This window comes from Syzygium oleosum, unplaced genomic scaffold (genome assembly GCF_021117445.2).
Source record: "Syzygium oleosum isolate NSW1041296 unplaced genomic scaffold, Sole_v2.1 Sole_v2.07, whole genome shotgun sequence".
Classification (NCBI taxonomy): Eukaryota; Viridiplantae; Streptophyta; class Magnoliopsida; order Myrtales; family Myrtaceae; genus Syzygium; species Syzygium oleosum.
Genome location: NW_026607491.1, coordinates 1,730,044 through 1,742,336, shown reverse-complemented (window position 1 = coordinate 1,742,336; position 12,293 = coordinate 1,730,044). Strand labels below are relative to the sequence as shown.

Sequence of the window (12,293 nt, the reverse complement as noted above, 5' to 3'; positions counted from 1 at the left end):
AAAAGATAATCGCTCATGTTCGTTCATTTTTGTAATCGACAAATAATCAATTTTTAGTAAAACATTTAAAAGGTCAAAGAAAGGTGGCACTGTATCATCTTTTTATTATTTTTTTATGGACATAAAAAGTTTCCAAAAAAATTCAAATTGTTTAAAGGGTCAAAGAAAGGTGGCGCTGTATCATCTTTTTATTATTTTTTTATGGACACAAAAAGTTTGCAAAAGAGAAATTTCATAATTAGGCGATATTGACCCAAAGTTTAGCTTTCAACTTTTGACTGTTTACCTTTGCATCTTTTGACTCTTGACGTTGAAGACATTACTAGGTTCTGGGGACGCGGCATTTAGAGAAAGAACCGGTGAATGAAAGTTACAAGGAGAAAACACTTTCCTAAAAGTAATTGTTTACGAAAATAAATAAATAAATAAATAATTTTATCGTTCACGAAAATATTTATCAAGACAAGAGTCAATTTTTTTCTAGTTATATGTTACTAATCTCCTCGTAATCTTTAAAAACCCGAGACGGTCTTTCTCAATAAAATTGGAGGAAAAAGGAGATCACGTGTTGAAGTTGCACCAACCACGTGCATATTGACCTGGAAGTAACCGGTTGACGGGCTCGCGGAGCCTTCCATGAACCCTCTAGTTGGTTGGCTTCTGCATCGGTGCTTATGTTCAACTCAAAAAAACAGGAAGGAAGGAAGGAAGGAAGAAAGGAAATGGACGGTCTTGAACAAGGTTCCTTTCAACTGTTACAAATATATATATATATATATATATATAAGCATACTGAAAATTCTAAAACTTTTAAAAAGTATAATCAAGTCTTAAAATTTGTCACGAAAGCGCAATCGAGTCCTAAAACTTGTTAAATTAGTTCAATCAACTCGATTGCACTTTTCGCGACAAGTTTTAAAATTTCCGATTGGGAAAACGACACAAACGGTCCCTGAACTTTGGCTCAACGCGTAATACGGTCCCTGAAATTTTGATTTGTTCAATGCGGTCCTCGAACTTTAGCCTCATGTTCAATGTGGTCCATGAACTTTTAATCTGTTCAATGTCATCTCCGAATTTTTGGTACATGTTCAATTCAGTCCACGAATTGTATCTACATTGAATATTTTCATATAGTTTGGGAATTATATTAAACATGCATCAAAATTATAGGAATCAAGTTGATCAAAAAAGTGGTCGGACACGGTGGGGGAGGTCTCAGTCGATTGGACGGCGAGGACGCGCCTCACGCGGGGTGGGGGAGGGGTCGCGTGGGGCCCACTTCACAGCACCGCTTTTTGCTTTTTGCTTTTTACTTTTTTCATTTTTTCTGACTCGAACAGTGTGTGTCCTCCCATCCATCCTTTAGCCCCTCCCCCATCGTCACCACAATAAAGTGAAACGCGACAAATCCCACCCGATCAGAAGGAGAAACAAAAATTTTAAAAAATTAAAAAGTAGATTAAAATTAAAAAAATTTAGAAAAAAAAAAAACACGACAGCTCGCCAGGCGTTCCCCGAGGAAGACCCAACCGATCATGTTCGGCTCCCGGTTTCGTGTTCCTCGTTTTTGTCCATTTTTCCATTTTCCTCTCCCTTTTTCCACTGCTTAAGTAAACGGGGAGTCATTCCCCCCCACCCCAAAAAAAAAAAAAAGGGGGGGGGGTGGCGTGAAAAAAAAAAATAATGACATAAGTGGTTTCGAACTTTTAGCTCAATATACAACGGGATTTTTGATCTTTCAATTTACTCAATATGATCTGCGAACATTAATTCATTGTGCAATATGATCCCTGAATTTTTTATTTATTTAATATGATTCTTGCATATTTAAGTATAAGGATCATGTTGAAAAAATTGAAAATTTAGAAATCACATTATACATCGGACTAAAATATAGAAATTATATTAAATAAATTAAAATTTTATAAATTATTTATGTCATTTCTCTGATTAATAACGATTGCTTTTGGTCGGAAAAATTAATAATGACCGGAACGGTCCGCCAATTGAGACTTTTGGACTCCAGCTGGGCCTTGTTTGATTGAAGACGGGGTACCCGTGGGCCCCCCCCCCCCGGGACCATTTCGCCTTATCTTCAGGTCCCACATGGCGACGCGCCCTCCTTCAATCCAATCATCCAATCATCAGAAATTGGAATCTACGCGTACGATTAAATCATCGGACGTTTTTGATCAAATGAAAATTTATGAAGATTAATTTGTTTGTCTCTCTTTTAATCTATACGAAAGAATCTTTGCACAATTTACTAATTCGCGGGAATATACTGAACTTTTAGTATTCGAAAAATCATAAGTTACAACGGACATCCTGATCAAGCTGGTGATCAAAACCGAAAATCGTCATCGATATTACCAGGCACAATTCGTTTCTAAGTCCCATTTGGAGTTGAGGTTTAAACATATTATAGGCTAGGCTTTACTAATTTGGGGCCGAAATTATTTTTTTGTCGACTAGTTTTGTCAATTAATGACCAGAAATAAAATCTTACGATATTACCTATTTTAATAAATGGGATTGTTTAGTTAACTTTGATCTTACCTATGATCAATTTTTGCACATTCGGGATCATTTAGTTAACTTTGGATCGTGAGACCGTCAATTGCAAGATCTAAATCGGGATTTCAACAAACATAACTCTAATTGCGAAAGAATAAAATGGCGATTTAAAAGTGCCCATAAAAAAGGGTTAAAGTTCGTACTTCAAATCAACAGACACGTCCAGATTAGTATACATTATAAAAATTCCACAATAGTTATCATCCATAAATTTCCATTGCAGTATCTCTATTTAATATCCTTTTCATAAATAATTATTGTCTACACAAGTAATAGCCTCAGATTATTGTGCAATCTTTGTTTGGTTAGTTGCTTCGACATTTTTAACTCTAATCATTTTTTTTCATTACCCCATTTTCTAATCAAGATGTTCTCTCTTCATTTCCCAATTTTTTGACAAGACAAAACGAAAGAGAGCAAAAGAAGGGGGAAAGAGACAATGCAAGGGCAATTGCTTAGAATTGGGTTCCAATTATGAGCATTTTCCTCACATAATCAAGTTCATATACCTAAGCTTGTCATTTGTCAATCGTCTCGAGTCTTGACACAATGGTCAATGCCAAATAAAATAAAGTTCAGCCCCAAATGGACCGAGACAAGCAATTGGGTATCGTCCAAATAATTGTCCGCCAGACTTCTCCGCGTAATCAATCGGCATTATACAATTCGTCATGGCGCGAAATTAATGATACCGTTACCAACGAAGTCACTTTGATCAATCCCTGCCCGATTTCCCCCGAATCGCATCGACAGGACCGTCGAGACATCCCGTTAGGTTTCACTAAATCCTCGGCCTAACATTGCAATAAAAACCAAAATAAGAAGGCAACATCACAAAACGCTTAGCAAGAAGGGTAGGAGGAAGGGCTAAAGAGGTGCTTGAATTTTTATGACTAATTAGTGTATGATATTAAAACAGGTCTAGAACCTGACAGGTGGAGCCCATAGCAGCACAGCATGCACAATCATAATAATAAATAATGAAAGTGAATTATGCATAAATAATTATCCTCAAGAAGAACAATCACACGCCCCATGTCGGACATATGTATCATGGACCACACATTATGTGCCAAAACAAAAGGGTCGGGATCAACCATGTGATTTGGAACATATAAAAATCTCGACCTAGGACCAACCCACCAACCGTTCACGAAATTATTCGTGTAGGAGAATCCAATCATTGCGTAATTAATCGAAATAAACAATCGAGAACTCGTTCAACAGCGGGACATCCCCGGCAGCATTCCTTCCATGACGTGAGTATCTACTGTTGTCGCGATTTCTATTGGATAGTTATGATTTGATTTGGCCGTCGTTCATGAGGAACGTTAACAAACTAAATTAGTATACGGAAAAAAGGGTTAAAGAAGGAGTAAAGCACACATGGGTTTCTAAAAGAGCACAAATGTCCACCATTCCTTCTAAGTTTCTAGGGAGTGTCTAGGCTGATTCGACTGACAAATACTGCATTATTAGGGGACACAAGAGGGGACATGGATGTGTGGTTTTGGAGCTAAACATTTGACGACCACCGGAGAGGTGGGGGATGATGACAGACAGCCAAGATCCAGTGGAGCACACAACATCAATCACAACCCATGTCGGGACAAATGAATGGAGACAAAACTCCATTGCAACGATGACGATGTAAGCTTGGCTGGGATCGGTCGAGCTGAAAATCTTTCGTCAAAATCTGAAATGCTTGGCGGTGGTGGGTTGAAGGGTTCTTTCTTCCTTCCTTCCTTCCTTCTTTTGTGGGCCTAGCCAACTTTTGTTTGTGAATCATGAGGTAAAAAGTAAAGGCAACATGCAGAAAGGTCCAACAGTGGTTGACCCGACGACCCGGCGAAAGCTTTTTGGATAAGGTTTTCTTGACTTATTGCCTACAAATTGTCCCCACTCCCAAATAACAAAGCAATTCCACAAATCAAATGACAAGGGGGGGTAGTTCACATGGTTCCAAACTTTACATTAAGAAAGGAAGATGGGGAGGAAACTGGGGGGTGGTATACGTTAAATGTATGAGATGTCTTTTTCACGAGTGGGAGTGAGAGATGATCTTATCTACAGGGCACGAACAAGATGGGTGGGGACAAAGGAAAAGGATGCAGGAAGCATATTCTATTCCATGTCTAGGGGGGCTCTTCCGGGAATGGTGCGGTGCACCGGCTTCTTGTGAATATCCCCAACGGTCTCTTTCAAGATTGGTTTCTGGATGGCAAGGAGGTTTTTGGTGAAGCAGGAGCCAAGCATTTGGCGAGCATTCGATGTCGGTCGTGAATTGGAGTCTTATCATACCAATCCTGTGACCAAACCCAATTTGCGAATTCACAGGCGCGGACAGCTGTTGCTTTGTTTTCTTCTTCTGATTGCATTTTGGTTATTTAAAATACAAGTACCTTTGAGGAGGATATCGGCAGCTATGTGTACAGAAAACCTATTGGTTCTGTGGATTACTAAGCAAGATATCTCTAGGGAATATTACCCAATTAGTCATAAACTTATTATATGTATGCCAATTCAGTCCTAAACTTTTCAATTTTATCAATTGAGGCCTAAACCTGTGGAAAATTCTAATATAGTCTTTTCGGCCAATCTTCATTGGAAACTACTGGCGTGGCGGTGTGCCATATAGGACGGTCGGCAATGACTAGATTGTCACGTTAGCGATCTCTGGCAAAATTTTACTAGAAAAATTACATTAGAATTTCGCAGAAAGATTTATGACTAAATTGAAAAAATTAAAAATTTAAGACTAAATTGACTTCCGTACAATAAATTTAAGACTAATTGGACAATTTCCCCGATATATATATATATGTCATTTGAAGCTGGAGATACTTGCTGGAGAGAGTCATGTCACTAGTGATGATGACAAATGAACCGAGCTGCCCGTTGGCCCAACCCGACTGATTTAGGCCGTGTCATGGGCCGCCGGCATGGCGCGGATTGGCACCCCTAAGTGAGCTGTGGCCTCTATTGCAAAGAAAATTAACCATGTTCCAATATTTCAAATTAAAAGAAAACAAAGAACGAAAGAGACGTAGAAACATGGGCCTGCGGCCCAAAACAGTGGCTACAATAACCATAACCAAAGGAATTGAAGATCATAGTTTGGTATGCAAGAATGGGATCGTTACTTTTCGGTAATACTCGACAGTCTACAACAGCTCTAAGAAACCTTTGAGGGAGTGGATCCAAGATAACATCACCAGCAACGGTTGATTTAATCATCTACAAGATCCCTAGGAATGTACTCAGAAAGTTAAATATATACAATTATACTACTCACTCAAAAGACATGCTGTGAATTAAAGTAAAATTGTTCTTTAAAACACGAAATTGAAAGAACAACTTAAGATAGCTCACTCAAAAGAAAAAGCCCACAACAATACGCCTCCACAGATCCTCTAAGAGAAAACAAAGTTCCTGATCTGCTTGCTTGCTTGCGCATCATTTCCATGAAACAACATGATGAGGATGACTGGCGGCAGCCTTCACCTTCCCCGCAGCACGCGCTGCATCATGGATAAACAAACTGTATTAGGGATTGTCATCTACGTGCGGTTCTGTCCAGATGTATGCTGTCAAAGATCCTTCTCATGGAAGATCAAGAACTAAGTACATAATTTAAACATCGACACTCTTAGCCCATAAAAAGTACACACCAATTACCACACCAGTCATGTATCTGACAAGGTCAACTCTGATATCTTGACCTTTCCTGATAACCTAGCAAAGCACTAAGTATATCATAGAGGATGAAACTTAAGTAAGCACATACTCGTCCTTTTGCGGCTTTATCGGCTTCCTGTGGTTGATTATTGGGCATTGAATCTGTATCTGGCAGCAGACTATCAAGCTTATGGAATGACTGTAGGGCTCTTGCAACGAAGGGACGAACTATGTTCACCTCCATAGCCGATAAGGATTTTATCTGTCAAATCACAAAGCTTTTGAGAATACAAATCCTCAGGTTGAGATATGCTCATTGAGCCACATGTAGAAAACAGCTTATTGTCAAGAATCCCTGCAAACATTAAATTCTAGCACCCCATGGGAATCTTATATACCTTAATAATTCTTGAAATTTATAAAAGGAACCGCTCCAGCTTGCCAGCTGTTAAGTAACTTAATTGTAACCATCAGAGTTTGAGCTATTCTATGCTGCTTATGTGTTCTGTTCTGAATATGACCAGCTGCAGAGATGCATGACAAACATACTGAGGCCAACACAAATCATTTGTGCTGGTTTGACTTTATAACATCATAACAGATCTCCCAGCAAAAGGTTTGGTTCGATTTTGAAAGGCCATAGAAGTTTTGACAAGCTCGAAAACTCATTTTCCGTGTATCCAGAAAATAGTCAAATTATCTTGCAGTTAATTACCTACTCACCCTGACCATGCATGTTACAGTCTGCTAGAAGTGAATCTGAATTATACTGTGTACTCCACATAAAGATGAACACGGCCAATTAATACGATCATGCTTCCCCAGAAGCTGAGTCTGCTAGTTGCATCTTGACCAAGGGTCATGAACGCAATGATGAAATTAATGGTGAATGTGTGGAGACGACCAGAGCACCATAGTTGTAATCAGCAGTGAAAATAGATAAGATTTTTTGCCAGCAAACAAATGAATAGATTTACTAGGATAAAAAGCATACTTGTACTGCCGATGTTCGACCATCAAATGTCTCCAGGCTGCTTTGCACTTTATGAAATCTTACATCCCTTATATCCTCGATGAGAGACCTCACCTATGGCAGACAACATGACTTAAGATTGCTCCAGTATTCCATACACGTAATTACGAAAGGTAGGGAAAGAAGACAACAAAATGAAAAACTTTCTAACCCACCATATAAATGTCAGGAATGTCATCCCGTGCACTGTTGATCACATGAGAAGTAAGAATTGGTACTACACATCAACTGATATACACATTCAAAAACCAACTTCATATACTTACTGGTCAAAAAGAAGTCTTGAAATTTCCACATAATGGAATGGTAAAGACTGAAATTCTCTTTCAGAATCTCGTTCAGCTTCCAGAACACGGGTCAGTTTTTCTAGAAAAGAGAAAATTCATGTAAAAACGATACGGTTACATTGGATGCTAAAAGATTAAAAGTTACACAAATATCAGTGGTCTGTCATGCCAAATGCATCTGCTAACATCCAAAACAAAAATAATAGTTTGATTGGTCCTCATCCTAGAAGCTCAATCTGAACCCCCCCCCCCCCCCAAAAAAAAAAAAAAAACTAGTAGCTCAACAATCCTTTTCAACTTCAAAAATCCATTTACATCCAAGAGTCACCGTCCATATACAACATGGAGATTTTAAGCTTATGTCAGTCTACCGTTGAATAACTCCTAAAGTTACACAGAGCATGGATCGCAATACGATAGCAATAGCCCTTCTGATTGTATAGTAAAATAAAATGATATGATTTGGTCCTATTTGGATTATTTCCACATGAATATGATTGAAGCATATCTAAAAAGACCACATTGCATGTCAACTTGTTCTTAAAGTATACGCATAGAACTGAGGTTTCAGAAATACATCGCGTGAAAGTGAATCAAATATTCATGCATGAACATAGAACACCAACTCAAGTATTCCAGAACTCTAGTGTGCCATAAAATGGAAGAAGAGTTTCAGATCGTTGATAATTTAGAATACACAGTATTTTGGTATCTCTGCTAACACAGAATTCACATTAACAAGCTTGTCCTCTTGTGGCATTCGGAATCCCAAGGTTTCTCATATATGTTAACCAACTTTTTATTTGTTGAGATAACCAAACACTGTATCATTGTCAAGAAAGAGAGAGGTTCCAATAATCTGGAACACTGTGAGGTAAATACGGTGAAGTTGGACCTAGTAACATCATCATGCTTCTGAAGGACAATATGACTCCTCTAAATAAAAGAAATTACATCAGCTAAAACTAATTCTTAAGCATTCAAACTCCACAAAAACAAATTGATTTTACTGGACAGTTTTTGCATGTCATATACGTAACAATTTCGTCCCTATTAACGGGAAAAGATCTTGAGATCCTCTAATGTTTGTGTAACTTTTCAATAACAACCATGGATTAGGAACAAGAAAACTATAAGGGAAACAGAATGATGCAGATTCCAGCAATCACGATGCTGAGAAATCTCTGTTCAGAATGAATCCATCTGTTTGTGGAAGCACTACTCGATATCCAACGTGTACAACACTAGCAAAGAACTCTCAACGGAGATGAACCGACCCGTGTGCAGTTGAAAATTTTTTGTGCACATAACGAGGTCCTCCATTAAAACGCTGTTGTCCACTATGCTAACGGACATAGAACTAGCTTCCTTCATTCAGAAGGTGACATCAATCGGTCATCTGATCGGATGTCAACACTAATCAATTCTAAAAATCTACTAAATTCCAAGATGCATCTCTTAAATGTATGAGAGCCCAAATAAACTAACCAATAAACTACAAGAAGCGCATATTCGTTCATGATTACCACATGCACCCGATGAAAAACTCGAGCAACTTAACAAAACCTTCTCAGCCGAAACGATGGCCAAGCTGAGAAAACAATCATCATGTTCTTCAATTGAAGGGGCCATTTTACATATCCCCGTGCTCCTACTCCAATGTCGAAGACACGAGCCGTTGTTCGAAACAAACCACTTGCACGCCTACGACCTAGCCGAACTAATATGCAGATTCCCAACCGCCTAGACATATGCACCCAAAGAAGCCGAGGGAAAACGGAGAACCTACCCACGGACATCCATTCCGGAGGCCGGATCGTGCACTTGCCTCTCTTCTTCAAAGCCACGGCGAGCCAGAGAGGCACTCGAGCGGCTATTTGCGGGAGAAACGGACCGAAATCACCCTATATCAGCGAAGACGCAGCTCAGCAAAGACTACTCCGAAATCAAAACAGGGGAAAAACAAAAAACACTCGCACCACCTCAAGCATCCGAAGCAGAGGAAGGAAGGAAGGAGCTTGAAACGGGACTCACGCAGATCAAATTGAGAGGATCCATCCGCATGTTGGGCACGATCTCGATCAGCTCATCCTCCGCGACGAACTCGATCTGCGACGGCGGCGCACCAACAGAAAAAAACCGGCGTCAGTTAACCTGGAAAAGCAGCAGAACAACGCGCGCGCGCGCGCAAGCAAGCGCACGAACAGGCGTTTAGGCAGGGGGGCGCGATCCGGAGATTCGGGCGACGGGGGAAACGAAGGACCTCTTGGGCGGTGAAGAGGGAGTAGTCGGGCTCGGGCTGGACCGCCATTGGAGGGTGGCGGATCTTTAGGGTTTCTGGCGGCGCGAATCGGGCTGAAGAAGGTGAGTGTGAGTATCCGCCGCCGTCGCGACGAGAGCCTGCTGCGGTCGGCCGATGGAATTGGCGCGAAGCTGTTAGGGCGGCGGCGGGAAAACGATCTTGTCAAATCTGAAAATGAAAAATTGACTCCGCGCATGTTTGTGAAGCTGAATTTCTCTTTTTTTTTTTATAATGACACGAATCATCCCGAATTTTTGTTTAATGTGTAACGTGATCCATGAATATTTAATTTATTTAATATGATCCATAAACTTTAACCTAATGTATAATATGGTCTTTGAATTTTTAATTTATTCAATATGATTCCTAGACGTTTGGTACATGTTCAACTTAATCCTTGAATTATATAAAAATAGTCAATATTATCCTTCCAAAAATCAAAAGTCCACGTGATATCATACTAAAGTTCAGAGATCATTTATGTTATTTTCTTTTGTTTTTTAATTTACTCCTCGGTTTAATGCTTTGTTTGGGAAGAAAGGGAATGAGAGGAAAGCGAGTGATGGGTACCAAACAACATAATAAATTTCAAAATTTTAGTGAGTAATTTCCTCTTGCCTTCTAAACTTAATATGATTTTTTTTTCTAGTCAAGTTGTTTACACGAAAAAAAAAATGGTCGACTCTCTGTGATGGACAGACGATTGAGTTTAATCGATTGGGAGACATCGATAGGTGAAAATGATTCAAGTTATAGAGGAAATCGACAATTGTATGGTGTGGTCATTGATGGCTATGTACTATGGTTATCGACGATGATAGGATATCGATATTGACTAGCAGTCGAGAGATGCGCACTGAGTATCGTGACTCATCAGCAGAGCACTCGAGATTAACTGTCTTAAAAATTTACCAGGTGTTACAGATTAAAGAGAATAACACATAAATCACGGTGTCGAATGGAGGTGCCAAAATACCGAGTGACGGTTGAGCATACCAGGGGCTTTGGAAGTTGTAATTACTTGTGGATAATGATTGTCAAAGTACGAATAGCACGCCAAGAATTTCAGAGGGTGTGCATTTGTAACTGCGTTCAAATATGGTGACTGCTTGCTATAATTGTGGTTAATGGTCTATAACTACCCACCATTTTCATTATAATTGTACGATTAAGGAAAATATTCAGCGGTATCAAAACGCCACGTCAATCGTGGACGTGCGCGCATTTATCCAGTTGAGCCACTTATGGTTCGACAAGTGGCAAAGTATTGTAATTATAAATACAAAAGAACCTTGTAAAAGCTAGAGTTGAGAATCATAAATGCACAACAGTTTTATTACAAATTTTGAAATGGCCGCCTAACTCTTCTCTCTCCTCTTTGAACCCACTTTTTCTAATCTAACAAAAAGAAAACGACCAAAAATCACTCCTTCTCGAACGCTCCTTCCCCCAATTGCACCTTCATCTTCTCGCTCTCGCCTCTCCATTCCTCTGCTCAACGCCTCATGCTTGCCAAAACCCAGACCCGACTCATCCAAAACCCCCAGGTCTCGCTACTCGCCCCTGAAGGACCCGTTGTCCACCTAGAGCAACCGCCTTCCTAAGGAGACGATACTCCTCGATGGCTGCCACTATGAGTATTGGCTCATTGTCACGGAGTTCCCCATCGACCTCAAGCCCTTCGATCAAAGATGATCAACACTTACGTCAAAACCCTAGTCCCCCGTTGTCGCAAGGTACAGAGTAGAAGAAGAACCGACTCCATCGTGGGTAGTTAGTGGTCTCTTGCTCTTTGAAATCATGGATAATGAGGTCTCAACTTAATTTTTTTCTTCTGGTGGCTTGGGTTCCATTAATTGATATTTTAATTTACCGTTTTACGGTTTTTGTCTAATAAGTTAAGATATGAATACTGTTAATTAGTCCAATATGATAATGTCCTCGGGTGGTCCGATTTCTGGGTGGTCATTGCCAACTATCCTACGTGGCACTATCGGTGTCTACTTCAGTAATTTGCGATTAAAATTGGCTAAATGGACTCGATTGGTACAAATGTAAAAGATTTAAGACTAAATTGGCATCAATATAATAGATTTAGGACCCTTTTTTTTTTGTGACACTTTTCCCCTTTTACTTATGTAAGCAGCGAGCGCTACAACAAGCAAAGTTGCTCCATTGCGAGATTCACCTCATTTGTCACTTAAGTTTTAATATTCGCCAATACTTTTATATTCTCATTTACTTATTTTATCGTTTTTGACATGGCTTAGCGCTCTTTATTATTAATTTTTTGTTTAGATACTCTACAAAGGTCCAAAGGAAACCATAAAAAAAACTTGAAGAGAAAGAAAAAAGAAATCAATGTTGAACTACCGTAAAGCTCCAGTTGCTATCTTTATTATTAGGCTGATCG

At 39.5% G+C, this 12,293-nt stretch overlaps 1 protein-coding gene across 1 annotated transcript; it reads right to left on the bottom strand.

The window, feature by feature from the left end:
* Positions 1–5,779: 5,779 nt before the first annotated feature.
* On the bottom strand, positions 5,780–10,053 carry LOC115682164 (DNA replication complex GINS protein PSF2). Its single transcript, XM_030606315.2, has 8 exons — positions 9,842–10,053; positions 9,613–9,687; positions 9,368–9,482; positions 7,558–7,657; positions 7,447–7,477; positions 7,253–7,345; positions 6,368–6,520; positions 5,780–6,101 (listed from the first exon to the last, which is right to left on the bottom strand). Exons 1-8 carry the CDS (start codon positions 9,887–9,889, stop codon positions 6,081–6,083), a joined length of 636 nt encoding a protein of 211 aa, XP_030462175.1. The 5' UTR covers positions 9,890–10,053; the 3' UTR covers positions 5,780–6,080.
* Positions 10,054–12,293: the final 2,240 nt, after the last annotated feature.